At 35.9% G+C, this 27496-nt stretch overlaps 1 protein-coding gene and 1 pseudogene across 8 annotated transcripts in view; one reads left to right on the top strand and one right to left on the bottom strand.

The window, feature by feature from the left end:
* Window positions 1-27496, top strand: part of ZMYM4 (zinc finger MYM-type containing 4) — a 132502-nt gene that overhangs the window by 33483 nt on the left and 71523 nt on the right. For 5 of the 8 annotated variants that reach the window (XM_027864441.1, XM_027864440.1, XM_027864443.1 and 2 more), the window contains 4 exons: window positions 3149-3194; window positions 18367-18891; window positions 24167-24231; window positions 24612-24782. In XM_027864441.1, coding sequence (XP_027720242.1) covers window positions 3149-3194; window positions 18367-18891; window positions 24167-24231; window positions 24612-24782 — 807 coding nt within the window. Of the gene's footprint in view, window positions 1-3148; window positions 3195-18366; window positions 18892-22830; window positions 22899-24166; window positions 24232-24611; window positions 24783-27496 lie in introns of those variants that run through there. The other 3 variants (XM_027864445.1, XM_027864438.1, XM_027864444.1) reach the window with 2 other exon arrangements.
* LOC114044957 lies at window positions 9054-14691 on the bottom strand (annotated as a pseudogene).

The following is a 27496-nucleotide window of genomic DNA, read 5'->3' as shown; positions in this document are numbered from 1 at the left end:
GAGAATAACTAGGTCATAGAGAGTGGGTCATCATTCAGTATTTCTGTTACTGTACAGGAACAGGGTTCATATGGTTCTGCTCCTTTCACTTTGCATCAGTTCAAGTCTGCCCAGGCTTTTCAGAAAGCATCCTGCTTGCTTATCATTTCTTATAGCGGAATAATATTCCATCACAATCATATACCACAACTTGTTAAGCCATTCCCCAATTGATAGGCATCCCTTCAGCTTCCAGTTCTTTGCCACCACAAAAGAGCTGCTAAAATATTTTTGTACATCTAGATCCTTTCCTATTTTCTTTTATCTCATTGGGATACAGACATAATAATGATATTCCTGGGTCAAAGCACATGCACAGTTTTATAGCATAATTCCAAATTGCTCTCCCAAGCTGAATTTACGGCACCACCAACAATGCATTAGTGTCCCTATTTTTCACATCCACTCCAACATTTATCACTTTACTTTTCTGTCATATTAGCCAATCTGATAAGTATGAGGTGGTACCTCAGAATTGTTTTAATTTGCATTTTTCTAATCAAAAGTGATTTTGAGCATTTTTTTCATATGACTAGATAGCTTTGATTTCTTCTTCATATCCTTTGACCACTTATCAATTGCGGAATGACATTTTTATAAATTTGACTCAGTCCTCTATGTATTTGAAAAATGAGGCCTTTATCAGAGATACTTGGTATAAAAATATTTACCGCAGTTTTCCACTTCCCTTCTAATCTTCGCTGCATTGGTTTTGTTTGTGCAAAAACTTTTTAGTTTGATGTAGTCAGAATTATTCATTTGGCGTCCTGTAATGTTCTATTTTTCATGTTTGGTCATAAGTTCTTCCCTTATCCATAAATCTGGCAGATAAAATATTCCATGCTTCCCTAATTAGTTTATGATACCATCCTTTATGTCTAAATCATGTACCCATTTTGACATTATCTTGGTATGACAGTGTGAGATATTGTTCTATACTTAGTTTCTGCCAGACTGCTTTCCAGTTTTCCCTGCACTCTTTGTCAGTGGTTTTTTTTTTGGTCCCCAAATCTTGGATCTTTGGGTTTGTCAAGCATTAGATTGCTATGATCATTTACTACTGCGTATTGTGTAAGTTTTTTCATATCTGTTTGTTGACTCCTATCTTAGTCTTTGTACTTGTATCCCCAGATAGTAGTTGCTTAATAAATAATAGTTGATTGATTGTTTCTTCCTATTGGAAAGTGACCTCCTTAAGAGAAGTGACTGTTTTTATCTTTCTTTGTGTCCCCAGAACTTAGCACAATGCCTGGCACAGAGCAAGCCCTTAATACATGCTTGTTGAACAATTGTTAACTTTTGTACTATGTGCTATCCAGGGTTATAAGGATCAAAAGATAGGATGTTGACAAAGCAGTTTGTATAGCTGTAAAGCACTACATAAATGTAAGCTGTTATTATGGTAGTATGTGATTAAATACATAGGTTAACAGAGTTGAATTGTAGTTTGGGGATGAATAGGAGGAGATTTGTATTTTGAAAACACTTTTAACCAAGACAAATTTTATAATATCTTTATTTTTTTAAAAAACCAAATACTTAGTTTTATATGCTCTTTCTCAGAGATACTTACAGATAGGCATAGACTGTAACAACAACTTACTCTTGATTTAACTGTCTAGCTTTCCTATAATTGCTTGTATGTTTTGAGATTCTATGACAATCAATTCAATTATATTTGAATTAAGCCATTTTTCTAAATAATCTAAATTGCTGTGGTAAATTAGATATTTTTACTAACTATAATATACCTCCTAAAGTGCTTGGTTTATCCTCAGGAGTGTTTTGGATACTAAGCAACTTTGATTAAATACAGCGTAAAAGCTGTAGTGTATTGACATAGAACATTCACTGACCAAAACCTGGCCTTGAATTTGAAGTATAAAATCGTGCAAGTTTAAAGCAGATAAATCTTTAAACCTTAGAAGGGGCACTGAACTTGGGCCTGAGTTTGAACCTTAGCTGTACCACTTATACCTGTTACATTGAGCAAGTCACTTATCCTTTCTGTACCTCAAGTCTCCTCATTTGTAAAATTACAAGGTTGCACTAAGGAGCTTCTTAGTTGTAAATCTGTTATGCTTACTCAGTGTGTATAGTAGCAGTTGAAAAGATTAAAGAAGAATAATTATCTTAGCTGTCAAGGGATGTTAGTTAGAAACATGGTTTGGGGGGAGGGCTTGTTTAATGTAAGAACCAGGGATGGGCCAATAGTAAATTTTTATAATAGAATTCAAGTTACTAAGTCATTTTTAGTATAGCATCAAAGCAAAGTGTGCTTGGCACTGAAATGGGCATAGAATAAAGTCTTAGAAAATATTTTTGGCTACTGAAATAAATTTAATAGATTAAATGGGTTTCCACGCAACCACTGAATAATTTTTAAAACATTTCATAATAATAATTCTTATTTGGTTGACATAGGTAATTATCTAGAAGGTATCTTAGAGACCATTTAGTAGAATCCCCTCATTTTACAGATATGAAAACTGAGACTGAGAGAAACGACTTGTTCAAGGTCACTTCATGAATTCCCCCCTCCCAAGATTATTATGAATATTTAAAATAAATTTCTGCTGTTAATTAATTGTGTTATCAGTTCTAGTGTATATCAGGTTCCAGAATGCTGGAGGTAAGATTTGGTTTAGAGAATGATGTAGTAGAAATGAAGGGTAATATTTCCATTTTGTTAAAATTGGTCATCCTAAAAAATCATAAAGTGGTCCTAAGTATGGTTCTTTGTGCATATTTTTCGGAGCATTATTTTGAACTCTTATGAATATTTGGGAGTTGCATAAATCTGTTTTCTTTAACCTAGGTTCCCTTTTAACTTTTATTGCTCTGTTTGAAATAAGCAGGTATGACATTAGGTATCATTTAGGCTTTTATAATTAATAGTTTTTCACTGAGAGGATATGTTATTTTAGTGATAAGGAATTGGGTACTATGATTATGTTTCCCCTTCAGATATTTCTCATTAGTTTTTTAAATAACCATATATATTGGTTATTGTGTATTTTTACACATTTGGGTTGAAAAAGACAACCCTTGGGGGTGGATGATGCCAAAAAACATGATTTCTGTTTTCTTTTTTGTTTTTTTTGAACAGTTTGAACAGAAGGCTGGTGCAGTTTTTGATGAAATTGCAGATAAATGTAAGTACTACTTTAAAAATATGCTTTAAATAATTTTTAAAGTACATTAGCTAGATTAGTTGCTGGATTGATAAATATAGATAACTGATTACTGTAAAGAGCAACTTGATCTCTTATTACCAGTTTTACTTGACTTGCTATCAAGCAGTTTTATTTAAGTAGTTGAGTCGGTTTACATGATGAGCAGATTTTATAATTAATATTCATAATTAATCATCTGCAATATATTTGTGTTTAGTTGGTTAAATGTATTTGCCAAGGCCACTCTTTGAATTAAGGGTGGTAATATTTTGGGAGAGTTGAGGGTGTCTTAGAATGTCTTGTAGTTTTCTAAGTCTGGATAAAAAGATCATTATTACTTAAATAATTGTAAGTAAAAGCTATAAGATCATAGAGTTATAGATTTAGTTAACAAGCATTTGTTAAATGCTCACAGTGTGCCAACACTGTGCTAGATATTGGAGTACAAAGCCAAACAGAGCTGGAAAGGCCCTTAGAGGCCTTAGATTAAGAAGCTGAAGCTTAGAGAGGTTCATTGACTTGTCCAAGGTCACATATCTAGAAGCTGTTTTGAGGTGAAGTTTGAACATCTTCCTGATTTCCATGTCCAGCACCCTATCCATGACTTGGTAGTACATCTTGTCTTCTGGCTAATGTGCTTATTCATTTTTTTTGAGCAGAAAGTTATGAGTTGTAACCTGTTGTTTTCAATTAGGTTTGAGATAGGAGTACAGAAGGACAGGGGAAGAGAAGTTTATATAATATTATTCATTCTATTATATTACTAATTATTAATCCTATAATATCAGGATCAATTTTTTATTTTTGGGAAGGCTGGAATTCTATAGGAATTGAGAAGGGAAAAAACAGAAGAACAGGAAGTAGAAGCACCTAAAAGATTGACCTTACTTTCTTGAAACTTAAAGTAGCATCTTTTCCTTGTGCATTACCTATAGTTATAAATATAAAGTAAATAGATTCACTGACCTGTTTTACGTCTCTCTCTTCCTAAATACTAGATAGTCACAAGCTTAATTTCCTACTGCTTATGAAAATGTATGTCTTTTTGCAATCACAGGCAAATATGTTTATAAATTACATGTCATTCAAGTGTTAGGGACCCTATGAAATCAGTCTCTCTAAATCAGAACACAAAATTACTTGCCTGAAACCTCATGATATTCAGACAGTTTCCAAACAAATACTTCTAATAGTCCCTTTTATGCCTTTCTGGCTTATGACTCAAAGATTATCAGTTATGATTTAGAATGTTGATTTTTTTTTTTTTAACAAAGGATATAACACTGTGAAGCCAAATTAAGTTGTAGAACCAATTTGACCTCTTTGTGATGACCTCTGTCTTATGGCATTTAAAAAAAAACCCACAGACCACTTAATCCTACCTTATAAAAATCATATTTATTTTTATGTAAATCGATCCTTTATTGGTAGTTAAAAGGTAAAAACCTTTGTGTGAGCAGCTACTCAAAAAAAAACTTTATTGTTAGAGCCTTATCCTTGTGTGCTTTAGATGTAATTGACTAATGCTGCTCTTTAAAAATGAAAAAAATTAAATCTCAGTGTTAAAAAATGTGGATAGATATTGAGACATTGTTTTGAAAATTATTTTGATCATCTAAAGTTTGAAGATAGAGGAATTCTTGATGTCTTCTCATTTTCTTTTTCTTTTTTTAAATTAATTTATTTTGATTTATCAATAATCATTTCCATATGCTTTTGAGTTTAAAATTTTTCTCCCCCTTCCTCCCCACCACCCTCCAAGACAGCGCATAATCTGATACAGGCTATACATGTACATTCATATTAAACATATTTTCACATTAGTGATGTTTTAAGTAGAAATTAAAACTAATAGGAGGAACCATCAGAAAGAGGAAACAAAACTCAACAGAAGAGAAAAAAATTAGCAATTTGGCTTCCATAGTTCTTTCTTTGGGTGCGGATAGCAGTTTCCACCACAAAACCTCTGGAAATGTCTTAGATCCTTGTATTGCCAGGAAGGGTTAAGTTTATCAATATTAGTCATCATGCTACGTGGCTGTGATTGTGTACAATGTTCTCTTGGTTCTGCTCACTTCACTCAGCATCAGACCATACAAGTCTTTCCAGGTTTTTCTGAAGTCAGCCTGTTCATCATTTCTTATAGCACAGTAGTATTTTCTCATTTTATTTTTCAAAGGAGAAAAACAGTTTCGGCTTTCTTGTGGAAAGTAGTCTCTCCTTTAACCTATCAGATCTCTTTTAGCAGTGTTCCTGACTCATTGGATTTAGTGCCTGAAAAAACTTTAATTATCTCCCTTCATTTTACAGCTGAGGAAACTGAGGCCTAGAGAACTTAAACTAGGCTGAGTAGGTGGTTTCAATGTGAAAACTTCTCTTATACATGTTAGTAACAAAAACCAGTATGAGCCATGTTTATTTGGTGAGTCATAATATGATGATTTATTTGTGTATCTGTAGGAAATGTATTCAGAGTTCCAATTTGGGATATCAAGTACACATCTTAGTTGGGTGAAGTTGGGGGTGGGTTTAAATAATGATAGGGTCTCTAAGGAGTGAAGAAAGAAAGAGAAGAGAGTGCTGAAAATGAAGCTCTTGGGGCTATCCAGGACAGAGTGTGTGTGTGTGTGTGTGTGTGTGTGTGTGTGTGTGTGTGTGTGTGTAAATACGTTTTGGATTACCTATGTTGCATTTTTATTTTTTTTTTTAATTAAATTATTTTGAATGATCAACAATCACTTCTGTAAGCTTTTGAGTTTTAAATTTTTCTCCCTCTCTCTCACCTACCTCCCCAAGACGGCGCACAATCTGATATAGGCTATACATATACATTCCTATTAAACATATTTTAACATTAGTGATGTTATAAGTAAGAATTAGAACCAATAGGAGGAACCACCAAAAAGAGGAAACAAAGCACAACAGAAGGAAAAAAATAACAAATAGTATGCTTCGATCTGCATTCAAACTCCATAGTTCTTTCTTCTTTGTGGATAGCATTTTCCATCCTGAGGCCTTTGGAGATATCTTAGATCCTTGTGTAGCTGAGAAGGGTTAAGTCTATCAATATTACTCATCGCACAGCGTGGCTGTTACTGTGTACAACGTTCTCTTGGTTCTGCTCACTTCACTCAGCATCAGACCATACAAATCTTTCCAGGTTTTTCTGAAGTCAGACTGTTCATCATTTCTTATAGCACAGTAGTATTCCATTACATTCATATACCACAACTTGTTCAGCCATTCCCCATTTGATGGGTATCCTCTCAATTTCCAATTCTTTGCCATCACAAAAAAAAGCTACACGTGGGTCCTTTTCCCATTTGTATGATCTCTCTCGGATATAGCCCTAGAAGTGCTATAAATGCTGGGTCAAAGGGTATGCACATTTTTCTAGTCCTTTGGGCATAGTTCCAAATTGTTCTCCAAAACGGTTGGATCATTTCACAACTCCACCAACAATGCATTAGTGTTCCAATTTTCCCACTGTCTTCTCCAACATTTGTCATTTTCCTGTTTTGTCATGTTGGCCAATCTGATAGGTGTGATGTGGTACCTCAGAGTTGTTTTGACTTGCATTTCTCCAATCAATAGTGATTTAGAGCATTTTTTCATATGATATAGATGGCCTTAATTTCTTCATCTGAGAACTGCCTGTTGATATCCTTTGACTATTTATCAATTGGAGAATGACTTGTGTTCTTATAAATTTGACTTAGTTCTCTATATATTTTAGAAATGAGGCCCTTATCAGAGAACACTGGTTGTAAAAAATCTTTCCCAGTTTACTGCTTCCCTCCTAATCTTGGTTGCATTGGCTTTGTTTGTGCAAAATCTTTTCAGTTTGATGTGATCAAAGTTATCCATTTTGCTTTTCATATAATGTTCTCTATCTCCTGTTTGATCATAAATTCTTCTGTTCTCCGTAAATCTGATAGTAAACTATTCCTTGCTCTCAGTTTGCTTACAGTATCAGCCTTTATATCTAAATCATGAATGCATTTTGACTTTATTTTGGTATATGGTGTGAGATTTTGATCTATGCCTAGTTTCTGTCAGACTTTTTTCCAGTTTTCCCAGCAGTTTTTGTTAAAGAGTGAGTTCTTATCCCAGAAGCTGGGGTCTTTGGGTTTTATCAGATAATAGATTACTGCAGTCATTGACTACTGTGTCTTGCATACTTAACCTGTTCCACTAATCTACCACTCTGTTTCTTAGCTAGTAGCAAGTAGTTTTGATGATTGCTGTTTTATAATACAAGTTAAGATCTGGAATGACTGGGATACCTTCCCCTGCATTGCTTTTCATTATTTCCCTTGATATTCTGGACCTTTTGTTGTCTGTGTTATATTTTATAACTGACATAATTAAACACTTCACTATATCTGTGATTTTATCAGTGTGGCTGCTCTTTGGAACCTAATCATACCTTCTGAACCTTTTAGACTTGTTAGACTCTTATTTCTTTCCACCAAGAAGAGGGTCTATTTAATGTGCAAGAGGTTTTCCTTTAGGTTTCATAGTATTTCAGTAGGTTACAGTACAACATGGCTGTCTGTCTTTTATCTCTTGTTCTCACTATGTGACAAACCTACTTCTTTTTCAGACAGTTCATATTTCCTTACACTACTACTACTTGTGAGAAAGTCCTTGTTAGTAGTGTGCTGAAGTATATTTTTATTAATTCTTTATCTCTTTTGCCCTTGGGGTCACCTCTAGTATTTATTCTTTGGAGATGGTGGCATTATATGTATCACTTACAATCAAAGGGTATCCTTGGAACAGTATTGGTGTTTAAATGAGAAGGTTTTGTGACTAGGATAATTGAAACTTCTGATAGAGTGTGAATGGTGACATAGCCACAAAATGAATTCTTCCCTTGAGTGTATAACTAAGTGAAAATGCATTGTTTTCAATCTAAGTAAGCCCTTAAATTGCTGGATTATTAACTGATCTATAGCAGTTTGAGTCTCCCAGAGAAGTAAACATTAGATTTTAGTTTAGATTTATTGATGTACTTGGGTTGTTTTGTTTGTTTGTTTTTTACACCACAGTCATTTCCTGATATCCTCCCCAGAATCCTCCTCTGTAACAAAGAAAACAGTCAAGCAAAACCAATCAGCACAGTCACTCAATCTGTCAGTATTTGCAACAGTCAGCATCCATAGCTTCCCTCGTATTGAGAGGAGGGAGGTATGTTGTATCATCTGTCCTTTGGAACCAGTATTAGTCATTGCATTTAATTTGCATTCAACTTCCTTTTAGTGGTGTCATTTATGTTGTGGTAGTCATGTATGCTCTTCTCTTGTTTCTACTTTTTTTGTTTTTGTATCAGTTCATTCAATTGTAAACAAACATTTCAAAAATAATAGTACTTTGGTGTCCTGTTTCTATTATTGTCATAACGAACAAATGATTTATAGTTTTACCAAATAGCTGATAACAGGCAATAGTTTTGTCTTTGACTCAATATTTTATATTATTCAAAATTCTACATTCCAGACTTATTTCTGTATGTAGAGTTGGCAGGTGATTTAGCATTAATTAATCATGCGTGAATGTGTTGCATTTCAAGCTGGTTCTTCTGTGTATTCTATAAACAGCATTTTTTCTTTTCTAGTATAGCTTACTTAAATAGAAAGCATCTCTGTCAAGAACTGATTTACAGATAGATTTTTTTTTTAATTGCATCTGAGGTAACAGAAAAGGTTTTCATTCATTTAGGAGGGGAAAAAATAAAGGAAAATAAATCCCCAAACCACCCAACCAAATAACCCCAAATATATTCCTAAGATTCTGATTGAAGCAAGATATGATTAGAATAGCCCTCCATCCTCTCCTCTCATCTGTCCTTTAAGGTCAGTTTTTCAATCAGTTCTTGGAGTGGGGCAAGTTCTCTTCTGTCAATTAAGTTGAACTCCTGCACAAAAAAAAAATGAAGTGCTTGAAGGCTGTGTTAAGATGGACTTCTTCCTGCAGCTAGATCATGGGTCAAAGGGCTAGTGGTAAATATGTGGTAAAAAGCATACATCCTGAACAAATGCTTCAGGATAGTTTTTGCCACTGACATGAAGTTCTTTGGGAAGGAGATACCTGTTTTGGATGGAAATAATGTCTCATCATCCAACTGGACCTATACCCAAGTCATCAGGTAATCAATATACTTTGGTACAGAGCACTTAATAGGCTTCTTTATGTTGGTTCCATTTACCCAATGATATTCATATTTTGGGCCACTGACATCATTGGGCAGCTCTCCTCTGTACAGAAGTCTGTGATGGTTCCATAAAGCATGTATTTTTTAAAAATTAATTTATTTTTAGTTTTCAACATTTGCTTCCACAAGATTGTGAGTTCCAAATTTTTACCCCATCTCACCCCTCCCTGTACCTCAAGATGGCGTGCATTCTGAATATCCCTTCCTCTAGTCTTCCCTCCCTTCTATCTCTCCCCCCCTTCTCTTATCCCCTTCGCCTTTTACTTTCCTGTAGGGCAGGATAGATTTCTGTACCCCATTTCCTGTATTTCTTATTTCCCAGTTACATGTGAAAACTTTTTTTTAAACATGTGTTTTTAAAACTTTGGGTTCCAAATTTTCTCCCTTCCTCCCTCCCCACTCACCCTCATTGAAAAGGCAAGCAACTCAATATAGGTTATACACGTGCAGTTCCGCAAAACGCTTCCATAGTCGTCATGTTGTGAAAAACTAACTGTATTTCCCTTAATCCTATTCTGCCCCCCATTTATTCTGTTCTTTCTTTTGACCCTATCCCTCCTCAGAAGTGTTTGCTTCTGATTACCCCCTTTCCCAATCTGCCCTCCTCTCTATCATTCCCCTTCTCTCTTGTCCCCTTCTTCCCCTATTTTCCTGTAGGGTAGGACAGATTTCCATACCCAGTTGAATGTGTATGTTATTCCCTCCTTAAGCCAAATCCTATGAGAATAAGATTCGTTCATTCCCTCTCACCTTCCCCTGTTTCCCCTCCACTGTAAGAACCTTTTCTTTTCTGTTTTTTGTGAGATAATTTACCCTGTTCTACCTTTCCCTTTCTCCTTCTCCCAGTATAGTCCTCTCTCTCACCCCTTAATTTTATTCTCCAGATATGACCCCTTCATCTTCAACTCACCCTGTACTCTCTATCTATCTATCTATATATATACATACATACATATGATTTTTTCCCTCCAACTACCCTAATACTGACAAAGGTGTCATGAGTTATAAATATCATCTTTCCATGCAGGAATGTAAACAGTTCAACCATAGTAAGTCTCTTATGCTTTCTCTTTCCTGTTTACCTCATGTTCCACTTGAGTCTTGTGTTTGAAAGTCAAATTTTCTATTCAGTTCTTGTCTTTTCATCAGGAATGCTTAAAAGTACTCTACTTCACTGAATAACCATTTTTTCCCCTGAAGGATTACACTCAGTTTTGTTGGGTAGGTGATTCTTGGTTGTAATCCTGTCTCCTTGCCCTCCAGAATATTATATTCCATGCCCTGCGGTCCCTTAATGTAGAAGCTGCTAAATCTTGTGTTATCCTGATTGTGTTTCCACAATACTTGAATTGTTTCTTTCTGGCTGCTTGTAATATTTTCTCCTTGACCTGGGAACTCTGGAATTTGGCTGCAATATTTCTAGGAGTTTTCCTTTGGGGATCTCTTTCAGGAGGAGATCAGTGGATTCTTTCAATTTCTATTTTGCCTTCAGGTTCTAAAATATCAGGGCAGTGTTCCTTGATAATTTCTTGAAAGATGATGTCTAGGCTCTTTTTTTGATCATGGCTTTCAGATAGTCCAATAATTTTTAAATTCTCTCTTCTGGATCTATTTCCTAGGTCAGTTGTTTTTCCAATGAGATATTTCACATTGTTTTCTAATTTTTCATTCTTTTGGATTTGTTTTACAGTGTCTTGATTTCTCATAAAGTCACTAGCTTCCCATTGCTCTATTCTAATTTTTAAGGAAGTATTTTCTTCAGTAATCTTTTGGACTTCCTTTTCCATTTGGCCAATTTTGCTTTTTAGGGCATTCTTCTCCTCATTGGCTTTTGGACCTCTTTTGCCATTTGGGTTAGGCTGTTTTTTAAGGTGTTGTTTTCTTCAGTATTTTTTTTGGGTCTCCTTTAGCAAGCTGTTCACTTTTTTTTCCCATGATTTTCTTGCATCACTCTCATTTCTCTTCCCAGTTTTTCCTCTACTTCTCTTACTTGCTTTTCAAAATCCTTTTTGAGCTCTTCCAAGGCCTGGGACTGATTCATATTTTTCTTGGAGGCTTTGGATGTAGGAGCTTTGACTTTGTTGTCTTCTTCTGGTTGTGTGTTTTGATCTTCTTTGTTACCCAAAAAGACTCTGTGGTATGACACTTCTTGCGAGGTTTGCTCATGATCCCAGCCAATTACTTGAGTTATAAACTCTTTATTAAGGTAGAGATCTGCTTCCGGTGTGGAGAATGTACTGTCCCAAGCTTCAGGGGTTTGTACAGCAGTTTTCAGAGATACTTCTAGGGACCTGTAAATTTTCAGTTCTTCCAATGTGGTATGATAAGGGGTGAGGTGTTTACTCCTTTCCTGGCCTATGCTCTGGTCTATGAGTGACCACAGGCACTCTTTTCTGTCTTGGAACTGAGGAGTATTTCCTCTCCACCACTACTACAAATTCTATCACGCCAGCACTCCTCCTCGCCCCAGGACAGCCACCCAGAAGTATGACCCAGATCCAAGCATGGGCAATGCAAGAGATTCCTGCCTTAGCACTGGCAAAGAGATCCCTACGATCCCCCTCTGATCAGACACTTGATTCCCGCTCAGTCTGTGGGCAGGAAGCTTGGAAGGCTGCCCCAGGGCCAGGCTCAGGAACTGGGGCTGAGCCCTAGCTTCTCTCTCACTGCAGAAACAGACTTTTCCCACTGACCTTCTAAATTGTCTTTGGCATTTGTGGGTTGAGAGGTCAGGAAACCGCCATAGCTGCCCATGATTCAGTCCTCCGAGGCCTGCTTCAGGTTCACTGTGGTGTGCGCACCCACTCTGAATTGTGCTCCTCTCCCAGCCCGGCGCAATATACGTTTCTGATCAACCATTCAGGTTGTCTTGGGCTGGAAATTTGTTTTACTCTGTCTTTTTTGTAGATTCTGCTGCTTTAGAATTTGTTTAGAGCCATTTTTTACAGGTATTTGGAGGGGTTTGGGGGAGAGCTCAAGCAAATCACTGCTTTCACTCTGACATCTTGGCTCAGCCCCCCTTCATAAAGCCCATTGATCTGGTTGAAGAAATCCATAGTGTTATTGTGGCTGCATTCAATCTCCCAATTCTGTTACCCTTAACCTAGCCTAGCCCTCCATTGTTTTACTTCCCTATGGCCTCAGGCCACTTCCCTGCCCTGAATTCTAACTATACTCCATTCTCCTTTGGCCTAGTGATCCTGGTCCCTGGAGTTCTGTTACCTGGTAGGCTACTTGGCCACTCCTAGATCCCTCCCATAGTCCTTCTGTATATAAGGTCCATCTTGTCTCCATTAAGATGATTAGATTCTTAAAATCCAGCGACATGCTCAGATTCTAACAATCTAGCCCATAGCTCACTAATGTTCAGACTCCTTAAGAGTCTAGCCAATATGATGGATGTTCTAATTACTCTTGTCTTTGTCTAGGAAAAAAAAAAAAGAAATCCACAGTGTTGACTGGGACCCACTCATTTAAGTCTTCCTCCTCAGGAAGCATAACAGCCATCTGCAGTTTGCTGTTTCTGAGGATTCCCTTTGTATCTTTCTTGTGAAATAGAAAAGCTGAAATCCTATGAGTTTTGTTTCTGAGCTCAATATGTATTCTTCATGAGTTATCTGGTGTTTTTTGTTTTTTTTTTTTTGGCTAGACAATGGGGTTATGTGACTTGCCCAGGGTCACACAGCTAGTAAGTGTTATGTGTCTGAGGCCGGATTTGATTTCAGGTCCTCCTGAGTCCAGGGCCCGTGCTCTATCTATTGTACCACCCAGTTGCCCTAGTTATCTGTTATTTTGATAAATACTTTTATATATGAGTTATGAAAATCGAAAGGAGTCTTGGTCTGTTCTTAAAATGGACTTGACATCTTTTAGATCGTAATTACATTTGCTGGCAATAGTTTCAGTGGCAGAGTTAAAAAAAAAAAAACTTAAAACATTAGTAGAAAAAACAAATCCTGGCTCTATCAAACTTTTTTGACTGCAGTTTTGCAATATTTTTTCCCCTCTTGTACTTTGTAATCCTAGTAGAGAAAAGAAGCTAGCCAGATAGCTAATAACACAATTGTGTGGTTTCTTGAGGTAAAATTGTTTTTATTATATTTTTTAATTTGGAAAACCATGTTTTTGGTATATATGGAAAAAAAAATGAATGAGACAAAACTAATATTCCATTAGGAAGAGGTGATTGGAATAAGTATTTCTATAGTGCTTATGTGCCAGGTACTGTACTAAGAGCTTTACAATTATTATGGTATTTTATCTTCACAACAACCCTGAAAGGCAGGTAGGTGCTATTATTTCCATTTTACAGATGAGAAAACTGAGACAGATTAAGTGACTGGGCCAGGATCACAGAGCTAATAAGTGGTTGAAGCTGGATTTGAACTCAAGTCTTCCTGACTTTAGGCTCAGTGTTCTACCACCTAGTTGCCAGGAATTCTAAGTAATATGTGTAAATAAATGAGAGACATCAAAAGATCTAGTATATAGTTAGGTTCCTTGGCTTAGGGTATGTACAATGTCCTAATAGTGCAATCAGTTAATTTATCCCTCAACTATAGTGTCATTATTTTAGTCCTAATTAAATGATGAGGTTTTTAGAATAAGGAAAATGAATCCTGTTGACTTATTAGTATTGCCCTAAATTAGATAGTAAGTATGATTAAGTTTCTTATAATGGGATTTTTTTAATGTTTAGTCTATCCTGGTAGTAAGAAAAATCATTCACAACATATAATACTCAAAGTTTGCAAAATGGTTTAACTTGTTGTGATAGTTTGTACAGTAAGGGATTCATTTTTTTGTAGACTGATGGAATTTTAAGAGTTCTGGAGGTCTTGTCCTAAGATTATACATTTGAGAGGCATTGTGGTGTAGTGGATAGAGTACTGGAATTGTCAGGAGACCTGGGTTTAGATGTCGCAGTGACATTTATGAATTGTGTAACTATGGGCAATTCACTTAACCTCTCACTGTCTTGGTTTCCTTTCATGTAAAATGGAAATGATACTTGGCCTATGTTCTTCACAGTGTTGTTGTGAAGAAAGTACTGTGCAAATCTTACAGGGCTTCAAATACGAGTTGTTGTTACTAAAGAGGAAAGCCTAGAAAACTTGGGATTTACCCAAGATCATACATTGCTCTGGCTGTCTTTTTTATAATGATTTCTTGTTAACTAACATTATATTATTGCGGCCAAGTTTGAAGGAGACAAACAAGTTTGGGTTTTCACTTACTGTAGCTACCAAGTTTAAACATCTTCCAGAAGTATTATGACAGGGACTTCAGAGACTATCTAGTCCAGTTTCCTTACTTTATGGATGAGGAAACTAAGGACAAGAGAGATTAATATAAATTCAAAATAAATAATTAAGTTGAGAGTGTTGCACTTGATAATCCCTAGGGTCCCTTCTACCTCTATGATAAATGAATTAATAACCACCTTAGGGACATTCTGGAGATCCTGAATCCTGTACTATTGGGACATAAGCTGGTGGAAAGTATAGAGGGTCAGAGAATTTGCAGAAAGAGTTGACATTTTTTTTTCTGTGACCCAAAGCAAAGTAGTTGTTACTATAGAAAATGGTCTTGAATAATGATAATAATACCTAGTATTTATTTAGTGCTTTAAAGATTGCAAAGCATTATACAAATATTATCTAGTTTGATTCTTATAACAATCCTAGGATACAGGGGCTATTATTATCCCTATTTTACAACTGAGGTGGAGAGAAGATAAGTGACTTCCCCAGGTCCATATAGCTACCCAGTGTGACAGGATTTGAACTCAAGTCTTCCTGACTCAAATTCTAATAATCTAACGAATATTTTTCACCTCCCAGCTGTCTCTATCAAGAGAAAATATTTTCAGTGATTTATTCATGGGGATAAGGCTGACTGGGTATGATGAAACAAATGCTAGATTGGAGTCATAAAGCCTGGGTTCTTGACATTACCTTTGTGAACTTAGACAAATCACTTCCTTCTCTGGGCTTCAGATTTTTCCTCCATGAAATTATGAGGTAGTCTTAAAAGTCTTTAAGTCAGAGGATCCCTTTCCATCTCACAAGTGTCATGTCTAAACCTTCTAATCCATGTACTTGAGAAGGAGGTCTATAGTGGAATGTCACAGGTCCTTCTCCTTTGACCTGGTTTTGTTTATTTTTATGCATGACTTAGATAAAAGCATAAGTTCACTTATTTACTTAGCTAGCATTTCTTAAATACGGTATTGTACCAGGCACTGTGCTAGGTGCTGGGGATACAAAGTAAGGCAAAAACAGACCCTGCCCTCACAATCAAAAGGGGCAAATAACTATGTACAAACAAGATATAGGCAGGGTAAATTGAGAATAGTTTCAGAGGGAAGGCACTTGCATTTGAAAGACTTCTTGCATCTGAAGTAGTACTTTTGAAAGAGAGAGAGAACAAGTGTAGACTATGGTTTGGGAAATGGCTTTTAATGAAAGGTAGGCTTTGGTTATGAGGAGAGAATTCTGTGCCAGAAAGCAGTATGAACCAGGTTATGAATATGATAATGATCATGATTGACATGTTTGATATGTGATAAGGAGACTGTTCTGGCCAAACCAGAGACTTTGTTAGGAAATAATGGTAGATGAGATTGGATAGAGTGCAGCAGCAGAATTCAAAGCAGAGAAATTTGGACTTTATCCTGTAGGCAAGAGATAACCATAAAAGATTTTTGCTTAAAGGAGTGATGATGATGATGATGAAAGCAGTGTTTGAAAAAGGATAGTATATAGAGGAGATTAGAAATAGGAAATACGGTTCTTGGAGGGGAAATCCAAGAAGAATTGACAGGAATGAGTGATTGAATATGGAATGAAGACATATGAGTTAAAGATGGTTGAAGTTTTGAGACCAGTAGAACAATTGTATCAGCCACAGAAATAGCAGATTTGTGAGATACAAATTTTGGGCAAATATGAAGTATTTGATTTTAAGCTAGGTCAGTTTCAGCAGCAGTAGGTTTGCCTTCCTCTCCCTTCACCCCACCCCACCCTTCAGTTCAGCAACTCATAAAGACTATCAAATACATCATAGAAGGGTTGTGGTATGTTTTGGTGGAGGGAGTACCTTAGACCAGTAACAAATTTTTTGCTTCTGGGTGAACCCCCCCCCCCTTCAGAGAATATAACTCAGGACTTACTACTTTATGCATTACTGTTATGATAGACTTCTGTTCTTTGTGTGATTACAGTGGAAAACACTAGCCTGAGATTTAAGCACTAGATACTGGTTCTAGTAGAGGCACCTAGATAGCTCAGTGGATAGAGCACTGAGCCTGGAGTCAGGAAGACCTAAATTCAAATGTGGCCTCAGATACTTACTAACTTGGCCAAGTCACTTAATCCCTGTTTGCCTTAATCCAATGGAGAAGTAAGTGACAAACCACTTCATTATCTTTGCCAAGAAAACCTCATGGACATATGGTCTATAGGGTAATAAAGAGTCAGACAGACTGAGCAATAACAATGGGTGCTAGTACCACCTCACTGATATCTAGCTTTGGAGCCTTGGGCAAGTCACTTACCTCTTAAGTTTCTGATTACTTACCTGAAAATGAGGAAGCTACTAGACAAGATGATTTCTAAGGTTTCCTCTTTTGATTTGAAGAATTAACAAGCCTTCCTAAACATCTGTCCCTTACAGAACTGAGGAATAGACACTGCGTAAAATAGAGCTCATGTGACAACATGAAATATGTAACTTTGAAGGATTGAAAATTTGAATATGATGGTAGCAACAGGGGGAAATAATCAATAGGCATTTGGAAATAGAAACAGAGCCCTGGGGAAAGATACGATCTGAAGCTGTAGATTTGAGAATTATCCACAGAGTTTATAGTTGAAGGAACGAGAATAGGTCAGCTCTGAAAGGGAGAGTTTTATGATTAAAACAGCACTAAGACTTTTGGGACATCTTGTATATACTATAGAAAAAAGTAAATGACTGAAAACTTAGCCAGGTCTGTGTTATCTTTGACTGCTTTTAGAACAAAACCCTTTTCAGGAACCTTGCCTACCCTTCATCTTATCTCTTGAAGATCTTGACGCTAAAAACCAGGAAACTAGCTGCCTGATTTCCAAATAATTTCTGTGATGCTTCATTTTTTAGTACTTGGCATTTAGGGGTGGAAAAACAAAATCTTTATTTACGTGTTACAAATGAGGTACAAATGGTAAGTTATTATGAAATGTGAGTATCAATTGAAGTTTGAAGCAGTTAATTTACTTATACAATACTTGAATTCCAAAAGTATGATATCCTGCTTTCATTATATAGTTATTAAGCAAATTTATATTTTTTAGATAGGTACTTTGCTTAGATACTGATACCTTATTGTTAGATAACTTTTTATCACCTATGGAAGCAAAATAAAATTTTTTGGTTTGTTTTATGAGTTGGCAGACACTTAACAAATCAGGATATGTTGCTGACAGTTGTGATGACAATTATGAGAATTAAGCATTTATATTTTTTAATTTAAGTTTTATAATGCATTTATTGTCCTTATTTTTAATCTTGTTTTAAAATAACTAAAGTGCATTTGTCTGTAAAGTCTTGAAGGAGAGAGCACAAACTATTTATTGGAAGGAACTTTTGGAGTGGATTCTAGTCCTAGCTCTAATATTGGTTCTCTTTGCAACCTTAGAGAAGTCACTCAGACCCTCTGTGAAGATTTTCTTATCTATCAGATTACATATTAATATGTAACATATCTATCTCAAGTTGTTACAAAACTTAAATGAGATTACATATTAAATACTTTTAACATTAAAGTATATGTAATTTGGTGAATCTCTTGTTAGATGAAATAATACTTTTCTTTGAATGTTAATAAAGTCTTATACATGATGTCTACTTTAATATTACAAAATTTGTCTAAGCAATTTTTTACTTTTTAAGGTGGTGTTATCATGGATACAGAAATGACTGAAGACATGGACCACAACTTAACTCCTCCTCTTGAAAGCATGTCTTATGGAATGCCGAATCAAACAGGATCTGAAAATTCATTGCTCGATGAAGATGATTATTTTTTGAACTCTGGGGATCTTGCAGGGATTCCAGTTGTTGGTAGTGACAATGAGGATGAACGAGATTTTAGTACAAAGGACAATCTCACATCTGCAATTCATGCTGCTGATAGTTTGGAAGTAGATCGAAGAGTAACACAGCATGAATCAGACAGTGAAAAAGAAATACATATTCAGAATAAAGTTAAAAAGGACTTTCCCAAACAGTTTGATCAGGGTTCTGTATTTAAATCCATTCGGAAAGATTTTAGTCTAGCAAGAGAAAACAACAAAGAGACATTTTCTGGAAAGGAGAAAAATAGAGACATACCTTATCAAGATCGTGAAAAACGGTTGGATAAACCCCATAAAGAGGTGGATTCCAGGTTGAAAAGCAGTTTTTTTGATAAAGCAGGTAATAGTGTAATATGTTGGAATAAAACTATAGAGCAGAGAAAACAAGAACTAGATGAGATGGTTCAAATAATCGATTGTAGTTAATGTAGCAGCTGCTTGCCATGGATCTGTTATGTATAAGGGACTGTTCTAGATACTGGGGATACACAGTGAAACAAGCCATAGACCTTTGACACCCAAGGAGCTTAGGTCTAATGAAATAAGACAGATAAATGCGAGAATGTGATTAAATTGAAAAAGGGGAAAGTTGAGACATTGCATCAAGAATATTGAGGAGAAAAGCAATGACTTAGAATTGGGTAGGAGGATTGGTTATGGAATACTTCAGTTGTCTCATTTATGCCCTGAAAAGAGGGAAGAATTTTATGAGGTGAAGGTGGGTGAAGTCCATTTTATGCAAGAGAGATACCATGAGATAAGGTACAAAAGCACAGTGGGAAAAGCTGGGGTGAGAATGGGGTCAGAGGAGGGTGCAGGTGAGTAGGGCTCTGATACAAGTAGATAAGATTGTAAACATGTATTGGAACCATATTGCAGACCTACCTTGAATGCCATAACAATTTGATACTGTTTTTGGTACCCTACTTTTTCTGCGGAACCAATGAAGGTTATTAATTAGAGTAATATGTCAAAGTAGTATGTTAGGGCCATTATCTGTGCAGTACTGTTAAGGGATCATTTGAGAGGGAAATGACTGAAAGTTTTTTGGTAGACTACTAGGGAACCACTGTTAGAGGAGGTTAAAGGAAACTAAAACACCATTTCTTCCCTCCTCCTTTTTTGGGGGGGGTCAGGGAGGCAATCAGAGTTAAGTGACTTGCTGAAGGTCACACAGCTAGTACATTCTGAGAACTTGGGTTCTTCTGATTCCAGGGCTGGTGCTCTGTCTACTCTGCCACCTAGCTACCCTTAGAGTACCATTTTAATCTTTTTTTGTGTGTCATGGAACTCTTTGGTTATTTCTTTTCAGAATAATGTTTTTAAATGCATAAGATAAAATATGTAGGATTACAAAGAAATCTAATTTTCTTGAAAAACAGAAGTTTGAGAGCCCCCTGAAATTTATCCTTAGATCCCTTTGCGGTCCATGGACTCCAGGTTAAGAAACCCTTGGACTAGAGAGAGGAAGAGAGACCAAAGTAGCCTAAACTATACTATCTTTTTTTTTCTTTTTTTTTTTGGTGAGGCAGTTGGGGTTAAGTGACTTGCCCAGAATCACACAGCTAGTGAGTGTTACGTGTCTCAGGGCGGATTTGAACTCAGGTCCTCCTGACTTCGGGGCTGGTGCTCTATCCACTGCACCACCTAGCTGCCCTTGAACTGGACTATCTTTAATGGGGATAGTTGGAATGTACATTTGTGAAGTAAAATCCATAGGATATGGTAACTAGCAATGGAGGGATTAAGGAGTCAAAAGATAATTCTGAATGAAGAGTCAAAGATAACTGATTGTGGATATCTGAGTGACTGGGAAGAAGGTGTTGCTATGGATAGAAATTGGGAAGTTGAGAAGACCAACTTTTTGAGAAAAAGTGATGAATTCAGTTGTGAACATGGTGAGTTTGAGGCATTGAGTCATCCAAGTGAAGGTGATCTAGCACAAGTATGGACTCACAGGACAGGAGTTATGGTTAGAGGGGTTAGATTTGTAGGTAATCTCTGTATAGATGACAGTTGAACTCACTGGAGTGAAGGAGATAGCCTTGGAGAGATTACAGTAGTAGGCAAGTAATCCTGAGGGCCAAACCTGGGGGTGAGGGATGATGGGGTGGCATACACACACACACGCACACACACACACATATATGTGGAGGAGAAGGAGGATGGATAGCAGGCAAAGGATACAGAAGAATTGTGCAGAGAGGTAGGAGGACAACTCTAAGAGTACAGGATCACAAAAGCCACGAGAGGCCAGAATATGAAGAACCCTGCCAGAAGTCAAGGAGAACGGAGACTAGAAAAAAAAAAAAGTGGCTCTTGGATTTGAAAGGCAGCATGGTGCAATGGAAAGGTACTGGATTTGGGCTTGGAAGACTTGGCTTTTGAGAAAGTCAACCATTCTGGGCCTCAGTTTCCTCATCTGTCAAATGAGGTAGTTTCACTAGGTCATCTCAGGTCCTTTCCCACTTTAAAATCTGTCATTAGTGACCTTGAAAAGAGAGTAATTAATTGAACGGTAGCTAGTGTGAACGTTTGAAAAGTTGAATGAGCAGTGAGGAGGTGGAGATGATGAGTATAGGATACTCCTAGAAGGTGGGCAGCTAAAGAAGACAGTAATGTAAAAGGACCAGCAGAATGAAGGGAAGAGTTTATTTTTGATTTGAGCAAGTTTGTAAGAATGAGAGGAAGGAACCAGTAGAGAGGGAAATGGTGAAGATATATGTGAGAGATCTTTGAGCTGAGCTGCTTTTTTTTTCTTCTTTTTTTTAAATGACTGATGGTCACAGGAAATTGAAGTGAGGTAGGATAGGGGCAGTGACAGAGAGTTTGCCTTGATAAAGAGGAGGGGCAATCTCATCCTCTGAGGTAAGAAGAAGGGCAGGGCAGATAAGCACATACTTAACATAGGTTAGAAGTGTGGAAACAGGGAGTTGAAGGAGCTCACTTCTGATAGCCTCTATTTTCTCAGTAGATATAGATAAGTCAGTCGAGAGTGATGGAGGCTGAGGAATATGGACTAGCCAGGGAGGCTTAAGAGAGAAGGTATGAAACTACAGTTCTGGGAAATGGGAGACTAAGTAAGAGATGAATAAAAAGATTGCCCAATTAAGACTACATAGATATATTTGTAGTTAACCCAGTCATTTTTCTTCAGCGTTCACATGTTCTTAAGTTGAGGCTGAAATGGCCAATTAAATTTTGTGAAAGCATGCTGTTTTTGTTTTATCCTTGTTATTCCCAAGATAACCGTTTGTGTTCTTTGTGGTCTCTGTTGAAAAATACTGTTAATCACCATTTCTTTTTCCTTCTGCTCCAGCTTTGCGTGGAAAGGCAGAAAATTACAAATTACTTGTTGCATTTTGTTTGGCCATTAAAACATGAAGTTTGATTGAACTTCGTTGTTTGTAAAGCTCAATTTTTTTCTTCTATTTAGGGAAGTCTCATCTATTAATATTTGGTGGCCAAACACATTTTTAAGTTGATTATTTGTTAACTGTGTATAGACATAAACAAATATTTAATAAATTAACTCTAGGTTATCACTACTTTTGGGGGAAAAAATGAAAACAAGACCTAGTTATATTTATGTTAATGGCTAAAGATGAGATTATAATGAATAAGGTCTTACCAAATTCTTTAATTAAAATCTTACTTTGACCTGCATTGTTAATTATAATTATCTGTTCCTTTAAACTTGGGACTCTGTAGTTGAAATAAAAATGGCTCATATTTATATAGTACTTTATGGTTTACAAAGTGCTTTTTTCACAAGCCCATGAGGTGAGTAGTATAGATATTACTTCCATGTTACAGGTGAAGAAACTGAGACTATATGACTATACTCAGGGTCATATGACTAATAAAGGTTAGAACCAGGCATCAAATCCAAAACTTATCTTGCCTTAGACAATGCTTTTTCCATTGTACCATATTTTTGTTACTTTAAGCCCATTAGTAAGAGTTAACGTGCTCAAAATTTTTTGTATGTGTGAATTCCACCGACGGTTATTTCTTAGTAAGAACTGCTGTGTATTTTTAATGGAATAGTACTCATGAAAACAATCATTTTTTAACTCAAAAATGAGTATCTATCATAACAGAATTACAAATATGTTGATTAATGAACTGCTAATAGCTGTTTCCTGTGTGTAAGCTTAGTCTTAAGCTGATTAAGATCAGTTTCATCTTATTTAAGGAAATGTTCTTTGATAGGCTTCTTATTTAACCACATTACATCTTTTCCCAGTATTCATCTCTAGTAATGATATTTTAACAGGACTTTGATATCCAGGAAATTATTGAAACTGGATAGCATCTGTGGAGCAGCATCCAGGAATATGAAAGGTCTGAGGATGATCTGTATTTAATAACATCTATAAGGCATACATAGTATATTGGGTACTATATTTGGACACACTGAAAAATGTGATTCTGGGCTTCAAAAAGCTTCTCTTCTAAAAGAGATAAGACATAAAAATGAGCGAGATTTTGGTCGGTTATGCAGCTGGCAGCCGGTCTGGTGAAGTACAGTTAGATCTCATTAATTCAGATGAACTGGAAGTAAAAAGTCTGAATTCATATTTTATAGTATGTTTGTTATTTTAAATACATATAAAAGAATAGTTGATAAAGTATGTTAAAGTAGAAATCTTGTCAGAAGTGCCTTAATGAATAGATAAGGATCATATGTAATTATTAAAAGGGGGAATATACTCATGAGTATTCTTCACACTCATATTTTGTTAAATTCTTTAGCTTTTTATTTTTCATGTTGGAATTACCACATTCAGGATTAGTGGTCTGAATAAATGAGGTTTTCATAGGAGGTGCTTTGCCTCTTGGAAGGAAAAGAAAAACTACCAAAATGAAATTCTGTAAGAAATTAAAATACATTGAAAGAGAAGGAAAATTCTTAGTGCTTTCGTGATGGGGAATAGGGTGATATTACTAAGGCGGAATCTTACTAAAGTAAATCTAGTGGAATCAGTTAACAAACGTTTATTACATGCCTGTTGTGTTTCAGGCACTGTAATTGGTACTGGAAATATAGAAAAAGAAAAATTTAGTGAAACGGTCACAGGTCTCAATGAACAGAAGAATTGGGGAAAATTTAATAAAAACATTTATTGAGAATCTACTATATGTAAGGCAATTTGCTATATGCTTTAGGAGGTACAAAGTCTTATCTAGTAAACAGGAAAGATAAGATAAAAAGATTTAGCAATTCAAGATTAAATAACAATTTAAGGTAGCAGTAATAGAATTTACTCTTCAAAAAATTAATAGTTTAAATAGGTGTAAAATGTTCTGGTGGATGGGGCAGATGGTTGGGTCAAAAGCAGGACTCTAGAGGTGGGAAAGTGTAATGAATATTCAGAGGACAGAGAGGAAAGCATTGTGACATGAGTGGAGGGTTGGTATTGGGGGAAGTAATGGGAGATGTTTGAAAGGCACCAGCTTTTAAAGGGCCTTGAATCAACTTACCTTTGGGGTTTTTGGAGACCTACTTTAGCTTGAATATCTTGCTGAAAAGGGGAGCTAATGAATAATTGTTACCCTTCCAAATCGCTTTTTACAAGAATTATATTTATATACACATTTGTTTTTTCCAGTAGCTAATCAAGTTGAGGAAACATTACATACCCAATTACCACAAACCCCAGAAACAAACTTCAGGGTAAGTTTTCAATGTGTATACAGATAGCTATCAATGTGACATAACTCTTGTCAAAAAGTTGCTGTATTCACATCTCTTCCTAATAAAATAATTGATTTAGCTTGTGAGGTCAAATGCTGATTTCTTTTATTTGTTTGCCTGTTTGTTTGGCTTAAAAATATTTTGAGAGAGGTTCTAAGAAACCTATGTTGATAGTTGCTTTATTCTTATTTTATTTGTATTCAGAGTTACCTGGAACTGTTACTGTTTGGTGTAGGGAACTTCCTAAGTAGCTGTACAGTTCTTTATTCCTAATGAAAATGTTTTGCTGTGGGTGAGAAAATTAGAGACTCTTGATATTTAAATGTAAATATTCATTAATGTTTTACATTATCTTTTAGGAATCAAGCTTTCCATTCCCCAGTAAAGAATCTATTGGTCCAGAACTGGGGAATTCCTTTGCACCAAATATTAGAATTAAAGAAGAACCTTTGGATGATGAATATGACAAAGCAATGGCCCCACAACCAGGACTTCTAGACAAAATTAAAGATGAGCCTGACACTGCTCAAGTAAGCATTTCTTCTTTTTCATGTTTTTTTTTTTCTAATTTCACAAACTAAATTGATTAATTCCATGAGGTAGTTCTTGGTATTGGGTTTGAAAGGACTTAACGATTATTTCTCAGGTTGAGGTGGGGATGGGGGTGGGAGATGTGGAGCAGGGTAGAAAGGGAGAGAAGAGAATAAGTGCTAGGCACTGTGCTGAGACATTTACACATTTTATTTCCTTTGATCCTCACAACAATCTTGGGAGATGGGTGCTATTATTATTTCCATTTTATAGTTGAGGAGAAACCGAGGCTCAGGGAAACTAAGTGACTTTCCCAGAGTCATACAGCTAGTTAAGTGCCTGAGGCCTGATTTGAACATAGGTTTTCCTGACTCCCAGTCCAGTGTTCCACCATCAGCTGCCTCTAGAGATCTCCACACATTCATATATTGGTAAATTAGCAAGAAGCACAAATGGTTGTAGCATCCATTTTTCTTTTCTCTGCAGAAAGAAGGTATATGTCTTGGCATTTTTTTTTCTCCCTTTTCAGTTTTTTTCCCCCCTTTTCAGTTTTTTTCCCCCTTTGGATCCATTTGTGTTCTTGTTCTCTTAATTTCCTGACCCCCTTTTCTTAGTGGAGTAGTACTGTTGATTTGTACTTTCTGTTGGTGCTTAGTTGAGCATATCATTCTTTATTACTCAGCAGAGATGTGGCTATTCAGAAATCTCTTACCATTATTTGCCTGGAAACTTAGGAAGAAAAAATAAAATTTGAAGAGATTTTGATATTTGGTATTTGATAAATGTTATCATTTTGTTTGCTCCTGGTTGAAATTGCATAGTGGTGGACAATATGTGCCAGCTGCTAACTTTTAGAATGAAATTGTTCTAGTTTGGTGAGCATCAAGTGATCTGGAAGAAAATAAGATGAAAATTTTAAAAGTTTGTTAATCAAACAATAAATTTACCCTAACAGGGATGTATGTGTACACATATATGTACCAACTTATTCTTAATTTACTAGCTACTCCGATGGAGTCATGATTTCATTGCTATAGTCTTTCTGTAACTGTGCATTGCCCATCTCTTCACAAGGTTTCCTCCTATCTAATTTTTAACAATCTGTTCCCAAAAATCCTCTGTAAAGGATCAATTTAGTGGATTGGAGACTTTCCACTTAGATGTCAGTGTACCATTGACCCTCTCCACCTAGTTATTTCTTATTAATAATGCTAATGATAATAAATTTAAGATAAGTGTTTATATAACAATTTAAAGTTTGCAAAATGTTTTATCTATGTCATCTCATTTGATCTTACTGTCACGACATGAATAGTCCTTTTTTGGTCAAATACATTTTTGATAATGGCTTGTGTTGTTCCTCTTGTGTAAGTTATTGGTTGTGTGCTACAGCCTATGTGTCTTTACAATGTAATTATAATTTTTGAATTTTGGTAGAATTCTTATATTCTATAATTAGCATAGCATCGCTGGAAGACTATATTGGTTAAAGATCATAGATCTAGATCTTGAAGTTACCTCATAGATTATCCATCCACCTCCTTCATTTATAGATGAATAAACTGAGGTCCTGGTAATTTTAAGTGACTTGCCCATGATCACACAGAGAGTCAGGAGTAGCATTTAAATGCAAGTCCTCTGATTCTAGAGCTGTGCTATTTACCTTGTATAAACCATGTTGCCTTTAGTATTTTTGCAGTGATGGTCATTTTGGATCATCAAAAGGACCGTATAATTTCCTAAATGTATTTCAGCCTGATTTCAGTACCCAGATAATTGTTTGTGGTATTCTTACCTTAGAGTAGATATACATGTTGATAGAATTAATTTATTATTTTTAATTAAAAATTTTTATTTTATTTTCCAAATTCTCTTCATTCCTCCCTTTTCTCTCCCAACTGTTAAGCAGGTAAGAAATATGATACCCCTTATATATATGAGGTCATATAAAACATTTCTTCAATAGCCATGGTTTAGGAAGAATAAGCAAGAAAAATAAAGAATGAGAAAAAATGCTTCAGTCTGCACTCTTAGTCCACCAGTTTTTTATCTGGAGATGGGAGTAGCATTTTACATCATAAGTTGTTTGGAGTTGGTGCGTCATTTAATTGATCAGAGTAGCTAAATGACTTTCACAGTTGATTATCTTTATAATATCATTGTTACTGTGTACATTATTCTCCTGTTTCTTCTCACTTCTCTTTTCTCCAGTTCATATAAATCTTCCTAGGTTTTTCTGAAACTATTCTTTTTATCATTTCTTACAGCACAATAGTATTACTTGATGAACTACTTTGACAGACTGCCTAGTTGAATGGCATGTTTTTTAGTCATTTCTGCTGTGTCTGACTATTTGTGACCCTTGAGGTTTTTTTTGGCAAAGATACTGGAGTGTTTTGCAGCTTTTTCCAGCTCATTTTACACATAAGCAAACTGAGGCAAACAGGATTAAGTGACTTGCTGTCGGTCACCCAGCTAGTAAGTGTTTGAGGTTGGATTTGAACCCAGGTCTTCTTGACTCCAGGCTTGGCACTCTATCCACTGTAACAGCCTCTTGGTTGCATTTTATTTTACTTAGATGCTTTTGTGAAATCAGTTAACAGCAAAAACAACATGTTCTTACTATCTCTGTATACTTCAGTCAGATGTGTGACTATAAAAATGTATTCTACTCTAGAAAATTGACAATAAAGGCTCACTTGTTCTTTCTTTT

This window comes from Vombatus ursinus, unplaced genomic scaffold (assembly GCF_900497805.2).
Source record: "Vombatus ursinus unplaced genomic scaffold, bare-nosed wombat genome assembly UNPS02014775.1, whole genome shotgun sequence".
Taxonomy (NCBI): domain Eukaryota; kingdom Metazoa; phylum Chordata; class Mammalia; order Diprotodontia; family Vombatidae; genus Vombatus; species Vombatus ursinus.
Note: the sequence above shows the minus strand (reverse complement) of the source record. Positions and strands in the feature narration are given on the sequence as shown.